Here is a 19,580-nt window from a genome sequence, read left to right on the forward strand (position 1 = left end):
AGTAGTCCCGCTTTGGAAAAAAATCAGTTCAAGCCTGGTGGGAGGTTTGAAGGAGGGAGTCCGTCTTTGAAGCTCCGCGAGCGCAGTATCAAACGGGCCAAACTCAGGCCCTGAGGTATGAGGACACCATCTTGCATGTGTCTGGTCTGGCTTTGGACTACGTTTCCCAGAGTCCAAAGCGGCCGACGTTACGCTTTCCTTGACGTCGTGGCGAGATCGTTAGCTCCGCAGGGACCCGGACGCGACCAAGGGGAGGCAGAAGGTGAGGGGTCTGGGAGTCCGGGGCGGGGACGGGGCGTGTCCAGAGCCTCTGGTCTGTGCGCGCTGGCGGGAGCGGGTTGAGAATGCCGGATTGAGAATGAGTTTTTGGGGCTGCGCGACCAGGGGTGGGTGACTGTGAGTGTGTGGTTGTGGCCGCCTGTCTCCAGGGTGTAAGTCTGGTTGTGTTTGTGTAACCATGTGTGATACTGTGTGTTGGGGTGTGGGGTCCTTGCGACTGTGGGGGGTGATATCTGCTTGTGACTGTACGCCTTGTTCTTGGGGGGATGTGAGTGTGGTTGTGACTGTGAGACAGGTGAAGGCGTCCGTGCGGTTATGATTATATGTCTCCAAGGTGATCGTATGGTTTTGGTTGCATGATATTGTAGCCACGTGTGGTAGTTTGTGTAGTTGTGTGTCTGGCTGTGTGCTGACAACGCGTGTGTGTATCCCTCTTGTGTCCCATGGAGTGTGTCTGTGAAACGGTGGCAGTGTGTGGTGCTGTGTGTTTGAGGGTAACGTGTGTTTGCCTGTGTGAATGTGACTGTCTCCGGAGTGAATGTTCAATTATGACGTTGGTTGGACCGGAGTGCCAGTGATTATATATATTCCCCAAGGGGGTATGTGATTGTGTGAGACATTTGTGAGTATTGGTGTGGGCAAGCTGTGACTATATGAGTGACTTTGTGTGTCATGGTGGTTAACAGATTGTGTGACTGTGTGTGTCTTTTTAGTGGGTGAGTATAAGGGCATGGAGATGTCTGTGATTGTGTGGTTGTGTCTTGTATGTTTCAAGAGTGGATGTGTGTTTGTGTGACACCATTTGTGTAGCACCAAATGTGCTGGCATGAGGTGCCTGTAACTCCAGTGTTCTGACCCTTGCAGAACCTGTGAAGTTAGAACAGATTGTGGCCCTGGACAGTGATTGCCTCAGCCTCTCCCAGTGACACTGGTATTGGACATGTTATCCAGTCTTATCCGATTTCTGTCTCTTGTGTGGAGGTCAAAATGTCCTGCTTACTCATTATCTCTCTTTTTTTTTTTTTTTTTTTTCTAAGTCTTCTCCAAGAGAGATGTTGAGAGGAAAAGGAAAAAATTGCTATTGAACATCCAAAAGCGAAGTTCAAGGTGCATTAGGTTTTCTTCCTTCCCTGAGACCCTTGTTTTTCATGACATTCTTTTCTTGTTCTGAAACTTCTTGCCTAACTCCCCCTCCCCCACAAAGTGACCTGGTCTCCAGTATTTGCCATTGGAGTAAATTATTGGGAGCGCTTGAAATGAACTGAAAGGTTCATATACCCCCATTCCCTGCACACCTAATGTTCATTAAACATTTTTTTTTAACTTTTCATTTTGAATTAGTTTTAGACTTAAAACTGTTGCAAAAATAGAATTCCCACATACTCTTAACCTACTTCTCCATTTGAAGGGGGTTCATGAGGGAATGGTCGAGAAAGAATTCTTGAAACATGAAGTACAAAAAGGTGGTTTTATTATAGCACAGAGATAGGACCCATGGGTAGAAAGAGCTGCGCTGGGATTGTGAGGAGCAATTGATTATACCCTGTGGAGTTGGGGAAGGTAAAGACAAAGGAAGTTTCCGAAAGGATTTTCATATGTTAAGACTTACAGGATCATGGAGACCTGACTATTGTCAAACTAAGTGGTTTTTCTCTCCAGCAAGGCATTAACATTAAGATCAGGAGTTTCCTGAGGAATGTTATACCCACCCGCCTCAGGTATTTGTCAATGGGCTGCAAGTTATAAGGAAATTTAATTTTATCTACATTTCTTTTGCCTTTGTTCTCTACATCATTACCATTTTACATAATCACAGTACATGATAAAAACCAGGAGATTAACATTGATACATTACTACTAACTCATCTACAAACTTTATTCATATTTCATCAGTGTCCCTTAGTGTCCTTTTTCTGCACAAGGATCCAATCCAGGATCATATGTTGCAGCTAGTTGATAAGTCTTCTTAGTCTTCTTGTTCCTCAGTTTTTGTCTCACTTGACCTTGATACTTTTAAAAGGTATTGGCCATTTGTTTTATAAATTATGCAACGTAGAATGTTCCCCTATTTGAGGTTGTCACATGCTTCCTTGTAATTAAATTCAGGGTATGCTTTTGGGACAAGCATACCCCAAAAGTGATGTGTTCTCAAGACATCCTATTGGGAGACCTAAGAGATCAGTTTGCCTCATTACTAGTGGTAACTTTAGTCACTTGGTTAAAGTGGTTTCTGTCTGATTTCTCCACTGCAAAGTTGCCATTTTCCCCATTATAATTAATATGTGTCTTGAGAAATACCTTAAGCCTATATAAATATCCTGTTTCTCATCCTACTTCCACCTGCAAATCTTAACACTCATTGATAATTTTCCCCTGAAAATGTCATTACCGGCTATTTGCCAAATGGTGACTCAAGAAAAATTTTTTTAGGGGCGACTGGGTAGCTCAGTCAGTTAAGCATCTGGCTTCGGCTCATGTCATGATCTTGCGGGTTTGTGAGTTCAAGCCCCACCTCGGGCTCTGTGCTGACAGCTCAGCCTGGAGCCTGCTTCAGATTCTATGTCTGCCTCTCTCTCTGCCCCTCCCCTGCTTGTGCTCTGTCTCTGTCTCAAAAATAAATAAACACCAAAAAATTTTAAGAAAAAAATTTTTAATGTTTATTTATTTTTGAGAGAGAGAGAGAGCACATGAGCAGGAGTCGGGCAGAGAGAGGGAGACACAGAATCCAAGGCATTCTCTAAGCTGTCAGCACAGAGCCTGTTGTGGTACTCAAACCCACAAACCTGAGCCAAAGTCAGATGCTTAACCGACTGAGCCACCTAGGTGCCCCCCAAATTTCCATCCTTCCTTCTACATTTGCCAAGTAGAATACTACAGTCAGAAGGAGATATTCCTTCTCCCTGACTTACTTATTTACTAAATTATTTATGTAAGTATAGATTGGATTTTTTTTTTTTAATTCTGTAGGTTGCATTTCATTACTATCACTATTTTATTCCTTAAATAACTCGAGATTTGGCCACTGGGAGCTCCTTCAAGTTGAATGTGTTCCCTTTATTGTTTTTTTAGTACTGCCATATTTTCTGGTACCACAAGATGTTGCAGGCTATTTTGTTATCCGAAACTGGGTTTACCTCTTGGAGGGTGTCAAGCCAAAACACACAACCAGCCAAAAATTAGGAGAAGGAAGAGTTTTACTTCTGCTAAGTAAAGGAGAACACCAGGGATCTTCCCCAAAGCAGTGTCCCCGGGGGAGGTTTTACACTAAGGGTGCATACATCTTAAGGGCCTTGTACAATGGGGAATATAGCATGGAATTGGGGTAAAAGTCATCTTACAATGACTGAGTCCAGTGGCACCTGGGTGGTTTGGTCGGGTGAGCATCTGATTGGCTCAGGTCATGAATCCCAGTTTGTGAGTTCGAGCCCTACGTTAGGCTCTGTGCTGACAGCTCAGAGCCTAGAGCCTGCTTTGGATTCTGTGTCCCTCTCTCTCTGGCCCTCCTGTGCTCCCACTCTGTCTGTCTGTATGTCTCTCTCTGTCTCAAAAATAAACAAACATTAAAAACAAAGAGTGTAGGTCAAAGTCGTGAGGGCTGGCAAAGGACGGCATCATCAATTGGTCTGGTATCTGAGTTCTCAAATGGGTTTAAATCCTGAAAATATAACCCAAGAATGTATACATCAAGTTAGTTTTCTTCACTTTTGAATCAGCACTGTTAGTTTTACCAGCCAATTTGTTGTCCCTGATATGATTAAGTTATCTCCTGGCCTGATAGTGGCTGTTCTTTCTTTCACAAGATGGCCAGGAGCCTGAAATGACTTTTCTTATAGCAAAAAAGCTATGTCTGTCTCTTTTTTCCCCAGGGCCCCTAACTCTTTCTGCTTACACTGTCCCAGCCCCAGTTCTGGAACATGCACATTTCCCAGAGAAAACTGGCTCCTTTTATTAGAAAATCATATTTAGAGGGGTGCCTGGATGGCTTAGTTGGTTTAGCATCCTACTCTTGATTTCAGCTCAGGTCATGATTTCACAGTTTATGAGTTTGAGCCCCACATCACGCTGTCTCCTGTCAGCATGGAGTCTGCTTTGGATCCTCTGTTCCCCTCTCTGTCTGCCCCTGGCCTGCTTGTGTGTGCGCTCTCTCTCTCTCTTTCTCTCTCTCTCTCTCTCGTGCACACTCAAAAGTATATAAAACATTTTTTAAAAATTGCTAATCTAGGGGCGCCTGGGTGGCGCAGTCGGTTAAGCGTCCGACTTCAGCCAGGTCACGATCTCGCGGTCCGTGAGTTCGAGCCCCGCGTCGGGCTCTGGGCTGATGGCTCGGAGCCTGGAGCCTGTTTCCGATTCTGTGTCTCCCTCTCTCTCTGCACCTCCCCCATTCATGCTCTGTCTCTCTCTGTCCCAAAAATAAATAAACGTTGAAAAAAAAAATTAAAAAAAAAAATTGCTAATCTACACTCCCATACCTCATACCTCTTATTTTTAGTCTTACAGTATATGGTAAAAGGACAGCTTTCCCTACACCTTTCTGCATGGTGATGTTACTCATTCATAACATAGATAAATTCATTTGTTACTTTTTGTATTTTATTTTGGATTTACACACACATATACATCCTGGTTGATTGTAATTATTTTTTGAGTGCATGAAACATTACCATGGTTCTAAAAGCCATAATTAGACAAAAGATCTATGCAGTCACTCAGTTGGCTTACAGTCACTTATTTTTTTTTTTTTTAACTGTCTCTACACCCAGTGTGGGGCTCAAACTCACGATCCTAAGATCAAGAGTCCTGTGCTCTGTGACTAGGCCAGCCAGTCACCCATCATCGCAGTGTTTTTTGTTTTTTAATTTTTATTTATTTTTGAGAGAGAGAGAGAGAGAGAATCAGAAGTGAGCTCCAGGCTCCGAGCTGTCAGCACACAGCCAGACTTAGGACTCAAACTCCACCGTGAGATCATGACCTGAGTGGAACTCTGAGGCTTAACCAACTGAGCCACCCAGGTGCCCCCCTCATTGTGGTTTTGATGTGCCTTTTCCTAACAATTGATGATGTTGGGGATCTTTTTATGTGTTTATCAGCCATTTGAATATCTTTGGAGAAAGATTTAATTGTAATCAGATTGTATTTCCTTGCTACATTGTAGGAGTTTTGTAAGTAAGTATCAATTGTAAGTATCAATCCCTTTTTATTTTTTTTTTTTTATTTTTTTTTTTTAATTTTTATTTTTATTTTTGGGACAGAGAGAGACAGAGCATGAACGGGGGAGGGGCAGAGAGAGAGGGAGACACAGAATCGGAAACAGGCTCCAGGCTCTGAGCCATCAGCCCAGAGCCTGACGCGGGGCTCGAACTCACGGACCGCGAGATCGTGACCTGGCTGAAGTCGGACGCTTAACCGACTGCGCCACCCAGGCGCCCCATCAATCCCTTTTTAGATACATGACTTATAGACATTTGTTTCCAGTCCATGGATTGCCTTTTTACTCTTAATAGTGTCCTTTGATGCACAGAATTTTTTTTAATTTTGATAAAGCCCACAATATATCTATTTTTTCTTTTGTTGTCTGTGCTTTCTTTGTCATACCCAATAAATCATTAAATTAATTAATTAAATCCAATATTGTGAAAATTTTTCCTTATGTTTCTTCAAAGAGTTTTATAGTTTTAGTTCTTATGTTTGGAACTGTTACACATTTTGAGTTAGTTTTTGTATATGGTATTAGGTAGGGATCCAACTTCATTCTTTTGCATACAGATATCCAGTTTTCCCAATACTATTTGTTGAAAAGACTGTCCTTTTTCCCATTGAATGGTCTTGGGTCTTCTTGTTGAAAACTATTTGACTATATATGTGAGGGTTTCCATTCTATGTCACTGGTCTAGGTATCTGACTTCGTGGCAGTACCACACTGTTTTGAATACCATAGCTTCGTAATAAGTTTTGAAATCAGGAATTGAGAGACCTCCAACTTTGTTGTTTTTCAAGACTGTACCTTCAAGGGCATATAGGTGGCTCAGTCCATTAATTATCCAACTTTGGATCAGGTCATGATCTCACAGTTCGTGAGTTCAAGCCCCACTTCAGGTGGGCTCAGAGGAGCCCCACTTTGGGTAAGCTCTAAGGAGCCTCACTTCAGGCTCTGTGCTGTCAGCGTGGGATTCTCTCTCTGCCCCTCATGGGATTCTCTCTCTCTCTCTCTCTCTCTCCCTCTTTCTCTGCCTCTCGTTCACTTGCGCCCACTCTTTCTCAAAAACAAAACCAAAAAAGACTGCTCCTTCAGATTCTGTGTGTATTTTATGATGAATTTTTCTATTTCTGCAAAAAATAATATCATTGGGTTTTGATAAGGATTCCATTGACTCTGTGTATCACATTAGGCAATATTGACATCTGTCTTGATCAGCTGAGACTGTTCACAGTTATGGAAGCTGGAATTCTGAGATCAGGATGTCAGCATAGATAGTTTCTAGTTGGGCTCTCTTTTTGGCTTACAGTTGTCCACCATCTTGCTGTATCTTCACAGAGAGAGAGAAAAAACAAGTTCTGGTGTGTCTTCCACAATGGCCCTGTCTTCGAATACAGTGACATTAGGGGTTAGGACTTCAACACATGAATTGGGGGTGGACGACCCAATTCTGGTGGGGAGGGGGAAATCTTAGGCAGGCTCCACACTCAGCATGGAACCCAATGAGGGGCTCAATCCCATAACCCTGAGATCATGACCTGAGCCGAAATCAAGAATTGGACGCCCAACCAACTGAACCACCTAGGTGCCATATTCCAGAAGATTTTCAAAGATACTAATGACCCCTGAAAATTTAAAACCAAGGATAATAATACCTGATAATAGCCTTTGAGATGTCTCAAATTTGCACCCAACAGTAGGGAAAGAGAAGAGGAATGTTCCATCATCTATTATATTCATCCAGCTAATAAACAATGTGCTTACAAAGCTTTAATGAGAACAATGAAAAGGATGTCATAAACAAAATGATAAATTAAAAAGTGCTCAGGTTTTGCAAAGATCCTACCCAAAAATCTTCTAATTAGTGATTGAGTGGAGAAGCTTGTTGTGTGTCTGGCACCATTCTTTCTACTTTACATATGCTGTTTTATTTAATTTGAACTTTCTTGAAAATTGGTCATTCACAGAATATTTTTGATAATGAAGCTATACCAATGTATCAAGAAATATGACATTTCATATTTAAACATTTAAAGGACTGTTAAAGAACTTTTAGTTGTTATTGGTTTCAATCACACTAATTTCTTTTCTTGATCCCATTCATGTCATAAACGTTGTCTCAATTTTTCCTAATTTTTTCTACTACCAGGAAAATAAATACTATCTACAACTATGGTTATTTATTTTTGGTTTGGTTTGGTAGGGTTTTTTTGTTTTGTTTTGTTTTGAGAGAGAGAGAGAGAGAGAGAGAGAGAGAGACGGTGGGGAAGGGCGGAGGGAGAAGGAGAATCTTAAACATGCTCTGTACCCAGTGCCAGAGCTCAATGCAGGGGCCCCACACAGAGCTCAGTCTCAAAACTGTGAGATCATGACCTGAGCCGAAATAAGTGTCTGAAGCTTAAGTGGCTGAGCCACCCAGGTGCCCCTGGTTATTTATTTTTAAAAAATTTTTTTTTTTCAACGTTTATTTATTTTTGGGACAGAGAGAGACAGAGCATGAACGGGGGAGGGGCAGAGAGAGAGGGAGACACAGAATCGGAAACAGGCTCCAGGCTCTGAGCCATCAGCCCAGAGCCTGATGCGGGGCTCGAACTCACGGACCGTGAGATCGTGACCTGGCTGAAGTCGGACGCTTAACCGACTGCGCCACCCAGGCGCCCCTATTTTTAAATGGAAACAATATCTTTATGATTTTTCTTGTGAAAAATATAAGGTTAATGTAAAAATAGAAATTTGCTAAAAATTCCTTCGTCCAGAAATAAATATTCTTAATATTTTGGTGGATATACTTCAAATATTTTTCTATGGGATTTTATAGAGGGGTATCACTTGTGTATAAATTCTGTAACCTGCCTTTATTATTTAATAATGTATTTCATGGTAGTGTTGTATTTTATAGTCACTATGTAGTATTTCATTACATGGGGGAACCTGGGTGGCTCAGTCGGTTAAGTGTCCAACTTCGGCTCAGGTCATGATTTCACAGTCTGTGAGTTTGGGCCCCACGTCGGGCCATGTGCTGACAGCTCAGAACCTGGAGCCTGCTTCAGATTCTGTGTCTCCCTCTCTCTGCCCCTCCCCGCTTGAGCTTTGTCTCTCAAAAGTAAATAAATGTTAGTATTTCATTATCAAGATAACCCTAATTTTTTCATTTTTGCCTACTAAACAGAATTTGTATTTCTATAATTTAGTTATGAGCTATTCCCAAAAGTGTTTTTGTGCATGCCACTCACATAGTTTTCAAGTTTATTTCTTTTCCACAGAGAGAGAGAGACAGAGCATGAGTGAGGGAGGGGCAGAGAGAGGGAGACACAGATTCTGAAGCAGGCCCCAGGCTCTGAGCTGTCAGCACAGAGCCCAATGCAGGGCTCAAACTCACGGACCACGAGATCATGACCTGAGCAAGTCGGACGCTCAACCAACTGAGCCACCCAGGTGCCCCTACCACTCACATATTTTTATAATGGATTCCTTTGGGACATTAGAAATTTATTAAGAATTTTCAAAGGTGCAAAATCCTAATCTAGAACTCAGGGAGATAAGTTGCTTTTTAAAAGTTATAGTCTTGGGGCGCCTGGGTGGCTCAGTCGGTTGAGTGTCCGACTTCAGCTCAGGTCACGATCTCACGGTCCATGAGTTCGAACCCCGCGTCGGGCTCTGGGCTGATGGCCCAGAGCCTGGAGCCTGCTTCCAATTCTGTGTCTCCCTCTCTCTCTGCTCCTCCCCCGTTCATGCTCTGTCTCTCTCTGTCTCAAAAATAAATAAACGTTAAAAAAAAATTTTTTTTTTTTTTTAAATAAATAAATAAAAGTTATAGTCTCGGGGCTCCTGGGTGGCTCAGTTGGTTAAGCATCTGACTCTTGATTTCGGCTCAGGTCATACTCTCATGGTTTGAGAGTTGCAATCCTGTGTTGGGCTCCTCACCAACAGCATGAAGCCTACTTGGGCTTCTCTCTCTGCCCCTCCCAGACACCACTCTCTCTCTCTCTCGCTCTCTCATGCTTTCTCTCAAAATAAATAAACTTTAAAAAAAAAATTTTTTTTTTTTAAGTCATAGTCTCTGTGTGCCTGGCTAACTTAGTTGGTGGAGCATTCGACTCTTGATCTCAGGGCTGTGAGTTCGAGCCCCATGTTGGGTGTGGAGATTACTTAAGGGAAAAAATAAAAGTTATAGTCTTTATTTACTTTTAAAGTGCAAATAACATAATAGGTGAGACAAAAGTAGTATACAGATATTCAAAGTAAAGGATGATAAAGAGCACTATTTTATCCTGATAGTAATGCTGTGATAATTCATAAGAGGGAGATAACTTGTGTGACCAGAACAGTCATTGTCTTATTGACCATGACCGTGACCATATTATTGACCATTGTCATATTGACCATGTCTAAGTCAAACTGATCTCATAAGAGCTCTGTGGAGGTAAATTAGTTTTCTTGAGTCCTATACAAGACGTGCAGTTTTTTTATTTAAATTTTTTTTTTTAATATTTATTTTGAGAGAGAGAGAGAGAACAAGCATGAGTGAGCAGGGGAGGGGCAGAGAGAAAGGGAGAGAGAGGATCCAAAGCAAGCGTTTCATTCTGTCGGTGCAGAGCCCAATGCAGGGCTCAAACCCACAAGCCATGAGATCATGACCTGAGCCGAAGTCAGACACTTCACCAACTGAGCCACCCAGGCACCCCAATACTTGTAGTTTTCATCATTCTAATCATCAGAAATCCAAAGTATGACCAATGGGGCAAGCTGTTTGTAGATGTTTAGAGAACAGTGGGGCAGGTACAGAAGCATAATAGACTCATCTGGCAAGAAGAGCTGAAAGGAAGCACTGTTACACACTGTTATATACCGTTATACATAATACATATATAGGTAATATACTAATGATTTTTCATTCTTTTCCAGGCAGGACTACAGCATACATGAATATAGTTACCAAATCAAGAAGTTTGCAACTACTGGGAGCTGACAAAGCAAAAACAAAAGCAATTCTGTGAAAATACAACTATTTTTAGAATATCCTAAGCTATTATTTTATGTTCAAGGGAAGATTGCTTAAAAAAAAGTAAGTATTTTCTTTTTTATCTGCTACTTAGGGATAGCTTACATTTAACAGAACTTAAAAATAATTTTTTTTTTTTTATTTTTTTTTCAACGTTTATTTATTTTTGGGACAGAGAGAGACAGAGCATGAACGGGGGAGGGGCAGAGAGAGAGGGAGACACAGAATCGGAAACAGGCTCCAGGCTCTGAGCCATCAGCCCAGAGCCCAACGCGGGGCTCGAACTCACGGACCGCGAGATCGTGACCTGGCTGAAGTTGGACGCTCAACCGACTGCGCCACCCAGGCGCCCCAGAACTTAAAAATAATTTAAAAACTAATACATAATTATTGAAAAAACATACACTTTAGTAAAACGAAGAACATTGAAGATCATAGCCCGCAATAACCAAAGTAATCTTTAAAGACAAAACTTCCTAGACATTTTTCATGTAATTTGTCTGTCTATATTGTCTGTATTGATGTATCTGTGTATTTTACAGATAGGAGCACATGAGCACATTTGTAACCTTTTTTTTTTTTTTCCATTTAACCATACCTGCAACATTTTTATGTTGTTATCAGCTATTATATTACTACTAAATTTGTGAGTACTTAGAATTACTGTTTCATAGAAATCTTTCATTTAGTTAAACTCCCTGCTCTTGTCTTACTCAGAAAACTGAATATTGCCTGAAAATGTATATATCTCATTGTGATGATTTTTGGTTGATGTTTATACTGGGGAAATGTATGTTTACATCAATAAAATTCAATACATCATTTAAAATATAGCATATAAGGGTGTGCCTGGGCAGCTCGATCAGTTGGACGTTTGACTTCAGCTCAGGTCACGATCTTGCAGTTCGTGGGTTAGAGCCCTGTGTCAGGCTCTGTGCTAACAGCTCAGAACCTGGAGCCTGCTTGGGATTCTGTGTCTCCCTCTCTCTCTCTATCCCTCCCCTACTCATGCTCTCTCTCTCTCTCTCAAAAATAAAATAAACATTAAAGAAAGAAAGAAATACAATTAATAAAACATCAATCATGCAAATATTTTGACAGGTACATAGATTGGTGTGTTAACAAAAGGGATATGCTGATGTTCATGATGCTCAGAGCAACTAGTTGTTAATAATTGGTGATCAAGAAGTAATGTTTTAAGAAAATTACAATCTAATACAATACTTTATTTTTTTTTTTATTTTTTTAATGTTTATTTATTTTTGAGAGAGAGAGAGACAGAGTTGAGCCAGGGAGGGGCAGAGAGACAGGGAGACAGAATCTGAAGCAGGCTCCAGGCTCTGAGCTGTCAGCACAGAGACTAATGTGGGGCTCGAACTCACAGACCCCAAGATCATGACCTGAGCTGAAGTTGGACGCTTAACCGACTGAGCCACCCAGGCGCCCCTAATACAATACTTTATTATATGTAGATTTTTTTTGTGTGTTCAATTATGTTTTAGGAAATTATTTGGGTGCTTTGTGTTAAAATGTGATGCATTATATTTTTCACATTTTAAATAGTGGGAAAAAGGCTCTGGTTAGAGTTCTTGCACAGAATGATTGCTTTTTAGGAATAGATTACTAATGTTAAGGTGGAGATACCTCTATATGTCTAATTTTCATGACCTGGCAACTTCTCCCAGTCCCTATGTGATGTGGGACCTTTGGCCTCTAAAGAATAAGAATGTCTATCAATTTAGATAGAGAAAATCCAGGGATGTAGCTTCAAGCTTCACTAAGTGGTATATGGATGGCTAAACTTTGCTCAGAAGAATTGTACAAAGATTTGATGGTAGAATCTGGAGAAGCATGGTTTTGCTAGGTCAAGATCAACTTATCCTATAACTCATAATCTCTCTCTTTAGGGCCTTGTGTTTCACATTGTATGTTTGTGAAAAATCCCTTTGAGGTGTATGGAGTTGGAAATTAACAGCTCTGCTCTGTTATTTCTGAAGTTTCCTCTGACTTTTTTTTTTTTTTGTAACGCTTATTTACTTTTGAGAGAGAGACAGAGCATAAGCGAGGGAGGGGCAGAGAGAGGGGGAAACACATAATCTGAAGCAGGCTCCAGGATCTGGGCTGTCAGCACAGAGCCCAATGCGGGGCTCAAACCTATGAACTGTGAGATCATGACCTGAGCCAAAGTTGGACACCTAACTGACTGAGCCACTCAGGCGTCCCCATGGATGTCCACACGCATCCATGTAGGCAGAGTCCCAGACCAAAGTAGATTCCACCAATCTATAGCTATACCATCTGAAACACATGGTCCCCCTAGCCACACATCAGGGAATAGAAAAAGTAGAGAATTATGCAGTCCTGTCAGTGCCTCAGATTGAAGTGACACACATCACCGCAGCTCAGATTCCATTGGACAAAACCAGTTTATGGCCTTGCCTAACTGCAAGAGTCTGGAACATGTCATCTATGTACCCAGAAGGAGAGGAAAACTGAATAATGGGGAAATAATAGTAATTAAATTAATGTCTGCCACACTGGCTAAGACCCATTTCTTTTTGTGTGTGTAGGAAGTTGCTTCTGTAAATTAAATATGATTTCTCTTTGGAGCAAGGAGGATATCCTGGATTGAGGGTTGACAAGAGGTCTGTGCACAGGTGAGTGAGCAGACTAACAAAAATGGAAGGCTTTCATATGAAAGCTCACTTCTGTGGGCATTCAGGAGCTTTATGTTATTGTTTGAGAACAAGCCCCTAAAAGGCTGTAGAACTATAGAGAAAATCAATCTCCTTCAGCATATAAGTTCCCCAAAACACCTCACTGTCACTAATGAATCATTCCATTCATATTTCCTTTTATAATTCACCCCCCTGAACAAAGAGGAAGGTATAAATTATTTATGATTATAAAACATATGCTTAAGGGAAAACTTGAAAATATAGAAAAAAAACAAGATTCCCCCTGTAATTAGACACACAGAGACAAATGTAAAAACGTAATTGAAAATTCTTTCAGTCCATCTTCTGTGCACACACACATGCATATATAGAACGTATGTATATTTTTCCTATAAAAATAGGATTATACTACACATACTACTTCATTAACTACCTTTTTTATCCAGCATTGTTTAATATCTTAACACCAACAAATATATGTGTTCATTTTATGGCAACAGTGTTCCCACTGTGTGGATGTACTGTAATTTATTTATTTAACCAATCCTCCTTTTTAAGTTCTTTTCCAAGTTGTTTCCAGTGTCAGCAGTGTCTCCATCATGTAGCCCACACACATCTTTTGGATAGTCTCAGCTGTGGAATTGCTTCATCAGAGGACATACATAGTTTAATTTCTGTTAACATTGCCTTGTTGGAAGTTTACACAGCTAGAGCCCACTGTGTCTGTGATATGTTATAATAATCTCAAGTATTAGAGTCTGAAACAGAACTCATAATTGGTTTATTCAGACCTGCTCCTCTCAGGGTTCTTTGTGTTAAAAAATGACAACTTCATACTTCCATTTCCTCAAGCCAAATACCTTAGCATCATTATGGCTTCTTCCTCCTTTTTTTTTTTTCTTTTATACCTAAAATCAACAAATCCCATCAGCTCTACCTTCAGAGAATGTCTAATCTGATCAAGTCTCATCACTCCCCCCCCCCCCCCCCACCACCATCCCTAATGCAAGCCACCCTCACCCCTTGCCTGGATTACTACAGTTACCTACCTTCTCACTGGTCTCCCTGCTTCCCTCCCCTTGTCTTCTTCCTTCACTTTCTTTGCATGATCCCTTTAAATGTAAATCAGAGTGTGCCATTCCTTGTCTTAAACCTTTAGTGGCTTCCTGTCTTATTCAAGAATAAAAAGCAAAGTTCTTACAGTGGCCCACAAGCCCCATGTGATCAGCTTCCAGACACCTCTGTCACCCAAATGAGCTGCTGACTTTCTCTTGCACACTCCATTCCAGCCACCCTAGTCCCCTTTATTAATCAAAGAAAGTCTGCTCCTGCCTTGAGGCCTTTGCAGTTACTGTTCCCTATACTCTTAGATACCTGCATTTATTACTCCACTCACTCGGTGCTTACATATCACCTTCTCAATGAAAAGCCTTCTCAGGCCACCTTCCATTTCCCCAAAGCTCCCTATCCTCTAACGCTTCTTAATTTTTTTACATAGAATTTGGGCCACCTGACATATAAATAGGAGTATCAATGTCAGTATATCAATATTTGTTATTGTCTCTTTCCATTAGAATGTGAGATCCACTGGGACAGGGACTGGATTTATTATCTTCCTCACACCTAGAACCATGCCAATTGAGGTAGGAGCTCAGTAAATCTGAAAGAATTTTTGACTCCTCTTTCTCCATCTCCATATCTAATCAGATGCCAGAGCTTGTTGATTTTACTTCTGTACACCTTGAAATTATACCTTCCTTTTTATCTTCACTGCCATTATCCTTCATCAGGTCCTTTGTTTGCTTGCAAAAGTATAAGCACCTCTCAGTTGATCTCTCTGTCTCCAGTTTTACTCCTCTCCAATAAAATATTCTGGCCATATTGACCCTATCATTTCCCTCTTTAAATTCTTCAGTGGCCTTCCTTTCATTAATGGGTGAAAAACAAACATTTATATATTCAGTTAGTAGTCATTGGACCCTTCTCCTCCAGACAGCATGGCAGGTGCCAGTCACAGTGATGATGATGCCTGGTCTTTGTCCTCATTGTTATTTTATTTCACTCATTCGCCTTCATTTTCCAACCCCTGATGTCATCGCCAGCATAAGCTTCCTCTAGATTCTAAAACTAATTAAATTTAAATATAATTAAAAATTTAGAGAAAAATCCAGTTCCTCAGTCCTACTAGACACTTTTTACATACTTAGTGCATGTGGCTAATGCCAAATTATTGAGGGTACAGATGTGAAGATTTCCATCATCACAGAAAGATTTGGTGGACAGCACTAGTCTAGACCTTTCCCCAAACTACACAAGTCATTCCAAGTTATTCTCGGCTCCCCAAATACACCATATACTTTTGGTCCACTATTTTTGTCACTTTTATTCATAGATCAGAATACTCTTCTGTACCTCTTCTGCCTATTAAAATTCTCTGATTTTGAACTCCCAATTCATATTGTACAACGTAGAGGACATTTTCCTTGACCCCACTGCATTGAGAAAATTAGTCTTCCTTCTCACCCACCCCACCCACAAACCATGGGAAGCTTCTTGCACCTCTGATTAGAACCAGCATTACTATCCTCCTTAAAACCCCTGAGTTCTCAGGGTACCTGGGAGATTCAGTTGGTTAAGTGTCCAACTCGATCTCAGTTCAGGTCATGATGTCACAGTTTGCGAGATCGAGCCCCATATCCAGCTCTGCACTAACAACCGGAACCTGCTTAAGATTTTCTCTCTCTTCCTGTCTCTCTGCCCCTCCCCCATGCTCGCTTGCACGCGCGCACTCTCTCTCTCTCTCAAAATAAATAAACTTAAAAAAAAAAAAAACCTGAGTTCTCATTACTTTGAGGCATAGGCGATTTTCCATAGAACTCCACCCTTAACAAATACTAGAGGTGATATTCTGCAGGAAAGCAGTAGGGAAGGCTTAGATGGAAGATGAGGAGTGCTGGCCCAAGAGGCTTCTATAAATTGAGCTCCCATTCAGGTCAATACTCTGGATATGCAGGTGTGCTTGTAAGATACCTGTTTACTATTATTTTCTTGCTCCTGTCTGGTGAGTCCAGGCAGGGCTGGAGTCTTTGATGAGGCCTCTGGTGTAGGTGGTGTTCCTTTCTAGACTTAGAAGGAGGAAGTAGAGCCAAAGAAGTACCCAAGAGGTTTTGCCTGTTGAGCTCAGAGAAGCGGGAAGACTTAGTTTTAGGGATATCTTTTTCTCAAGGTTTGGCCTGCACAGGTATGCTGTTTGTAACCTGTGGGTACTGTCCTCATCTTTAGAGGATAAAGTAAGCAAGTCTGAGTCTTGACACTCTTTGCAGCAGCTGCAGAGGAAGATCAGCTTGGAACAGGTGGGAGCCAACTAGTCCCCGTGTAGGGTATAGAGTAGCATCAGCAAGATGGGGGAATGTTCAGGCTGGAATCCCTCCTGCTGAGGTGGTTGGATTCTATGTGAGTGCTGGAGCGTATCTTCTTTGAATCCATTTTTTAGTTTCCCTGGAGTTTAGGGAGGGGCTGGGTTTTGTTAACTCTGTAGTTCTTGATATTAGTGTTGTGTGGTGGGACAAGGGGGAGGACAAGGGAAGCAGAGCAGGACATTGGAAGTACAGTTGTGTTAAGGTCGTCTATTTAGGAGTGCTCAGGCAAGCTCAGTTTATGAGAGATTTCCCTTTTTCCCCCCTACTCTGCTTTTTCAGGACTCTGCACTTGTCCAAGAGAAGAATCTAAAGAAATCAGAGCAGCCCAGGTAGTTCTGAAAGCCATGGCACAGGTAAGCTGAAATTTCCTCTATCCTTGAAATAATCTCTCTTCCTTTCAAATCATGTGAACATTTGTGTTCTTTATCCTGAAACTTCCCTATCTCACTGAGCCCCATTCTTGTTCCCAGTTCCTCCATTCCAGGGATGGGTGATGGTGTTCCACTTCCCTTAGTGGCTCTCTCTTCTCCAACAGTGTAGACATATGGACACATGGCTCTTCCCAGAGCAACAGTGGAGCAGAAATATATTGTCTTATAAGAAATTTGAGAGCCCCCTTTATCAGAACCCTGGTTGAGTGGGGCCAAAGATGAGATAACTTTGATCTTTTCCATTAATCTAGGTGATTTCCTTTATTTTTAAATGTTACATCTTTAAAAATCATAAAAATAAATAAATAAATATCATAAATATTTCATACTACCAAAGAATATATATAAAAACATATCTATAACATGTATATGGTGTAAAAAATAATAAAAAATAATAAAGTATTGGGGTGCCTGGGTAGCTCAGTTGATTAAGCATCCATCTTTGGCTCAGGTTGTGATCTCCCAACTTGTGGGTTCGAGCCCTGTCAGCACAGAGCCTGCTTGGGATCCTCTCTCTCTCCTCCTCTTTCTGTCCCTCCCCCACTTGCTAATGCACGCTCTCTCTCTCTCTCAAAATAGATAAACTTTAAAAGTAATAAAAAAGTATTGATGTACTCATTACCTAGACTAATGTACCATCTAAGCATCCCATATTCCCTTCCCAGATCATATTCCTTTCCACACTGCATTACTGTTCCTACCAATGGTTATGCTTGCCTTCAATTTTGTGTTTATCAGTCCTTTGATTTTTTTTTAATTTTTTTTTTTTAACGTTTATTTATTTTTGAGACAGAGAGAGACAGAGCATGAACGGGGAAGGGTCAGAGAGAGAGGGAGACACAGAATCTGAAGCAGGCTCCAGGCTCTGAGCTGTCAGCACAGAGCCTGATGCGGGGCTCGAACTCACGGACCACGAGATCATGACCTGAGCCAAAGTCGGACGCTTAACCGACCGAGCCACCCAGGCACCCCCAGTCCTTTGATTTTTATAATAGTTTTACCATATATGAATGCATACTAAGCAATATACTGCTGAGTGTTCTGTTTTCAAATTTTTGTGAAGTTATCTTACTCTATATTTTTGACCAGATTTTTTTCATTCAACACAATGTACTTTCAAATCATTCATGTTAAATTGTGTAGCACTAGATTAGCAGTTCTCCAAGCATGGTCCAGGAAGACTCTGACACCCTCTCAAGAGATAATACCAACATGTTATTTGCCTTTCTGATTCATACTCTCCAATTAATGTACAATGGAGTTTCTTAGAAGCTATATGATATATGTTATCCCAACAGACTGAATACAGAAGTAGATGTGAAAATCTAAGTGTCTTTTATTCAGCCAGTCATTAAAGAGATTGCAAAAATGTAAAACAAAGCTATTAAGTTTTTTTGACAATATTTTTTTTTCATAAATTGTATGTTATGTTAACATGTAACAGGTTTATTATTGGTTACTTAAATAAATTAATAAATTAATATTTTTAAATTTCTCACTTTTAATTTCTAACCTGGTAATTATCGATAAATATAGCCAGCATTAACAGAGTTCTCTGAGGGGTGCCTGGGTGGCTCAGGCGGTTAAACATCCGACTCTTGTTATCAGCTCAGGTCATGATCTCACAGTTCATTGGATTGAGCCCTGCTGTCAGCACAGAGTCTGCTTAGGATTCTCTCTCTCTCTCCCTTTCTCTGCCCCTAACAGTTTTATTTATTGTATATATAATTTTGTACAAGGAAATTCACCCACATAAGTGTAAAGTTCTGTGGTGTTTAGTGTATTTATAGAGTTCTACAACCATCAGCACAATCCATTTTAGAACATTTTTATTACCCCCAAAAGAAATCCCATTTGCAGTAGTCCCTCTCAACCACTCCTCCTCATCCACTGGCAACTGCTAATTTACTTTTCTATCTCTATGGATTTGCCTATTCGGGAGATTTCCTATGAGTAGAATCTTACAGTATTTGCTCTTTTGTGTCTGACTTTTTTCAAGTAGTATGTTTTCAAGCTTCATCCATGTTGTAACATTTATCAGTACTTCATTCATTTTTATACCAAATTTTATTCTTTAGTTTATTTAGTTTACTTTTTTCTTTAGTTCATCAGTTTATGGACATTTGGGTTATTTCTGCTTTTTGGCTATCATGAATAACGCTGCTGTGAACATTGGTGTATACCAGGGTTTTGGGGTGGACATAACGTTTTCATTTCTCTATACCTACATAATTCTATGTTTAACATTTTGAGAAACTGCCAAAACTTTTCCAAAGTGGCTGCCACATTTTACATACCTGTCAGCAATGTGTTCTGATTTCTCCACATCCTCACCAACATGTGTTATTTTGTCTTTTTTGGTAATAGCCATCCTAAAGGACATGAAGTGGTATCTTATTGTTATTTTGATTTTCATTTCCCTAATGATTAGTGGTATTGAACATCTTTTCATATGCTTATTGGCCATCTGTATATCTTCTTTGGAGAAATCAAATTCTTTGCTTAGTTTTTAATTTTTTTTTATTGTTGAATTGTAAGACTTCTTTATATATACTGGATCCTTACCAGTTATAAGAT

The 19,580-nt window shown here is 40.6% G+C and overlaps 1 protein-coding gene across 7 annotated transcripts in view; it reads left to right on the forward strand.

The window, feature by feature from the left end:
- ZNF565 (zinc finger protein 565) overlaps window positions 1-19,580 on the forward strand; it is a 34,842-nt gene that overhangs the window by 115 nt on the left and 15,147 nt on the right. Inside the window, exons 1-7 of one of the 7 annotated variants that reach the window (XM_045441129.1) lie at window positions 163-262; window positions 1,144-1,210; window positions 1,317-1,386; window positions 10,379-10,538; window positions 13,046-13,132; window positions 14,728-14,796; window positions 16,852-16,925. In XM_045441129.1, the coding sequence (XP_045297085.1) occupies window positions 16,917-16,925 (9 nt within the window). In that variant the 5' untranslated portion in view covers window positions 163-262; window positions 1,144-1,210; window positions 1,317-1,386; ... (2 more) ...; window positions 14,728-14,796; window positions 16,852-16,916. Of the gene's footprint in view, window positions 1-161; window positions 263-1,143; window positions 1,211-1,316; window positions 1,387-10,378; window positions 10,539-13,045; window positions 13,133-14,727; window positions 14,797-16,851; window positions 16,926-19,580 lie in introns of those variants that run through there. The other 6 variants (XM_045441125.1, XM_045441123.1, XM_045441130.1 and 3 more) reach the window with 6 other exon arrangements.

Source organism: Leopardus geoffroyi, chromosome E2 (assembly GCF_018350155.1).
Source record: "Leopardus geoffroyi isolate Oge1 chromosome E2, O.geoffroyi_Oge1_pat1.0, whole genome shotgun sequence".
NCBI lineage: Eukaryota > Metazoa > Chordata > Mammalia > Carnivora > Felidae > Leopardus > Leopardus geoffroyi.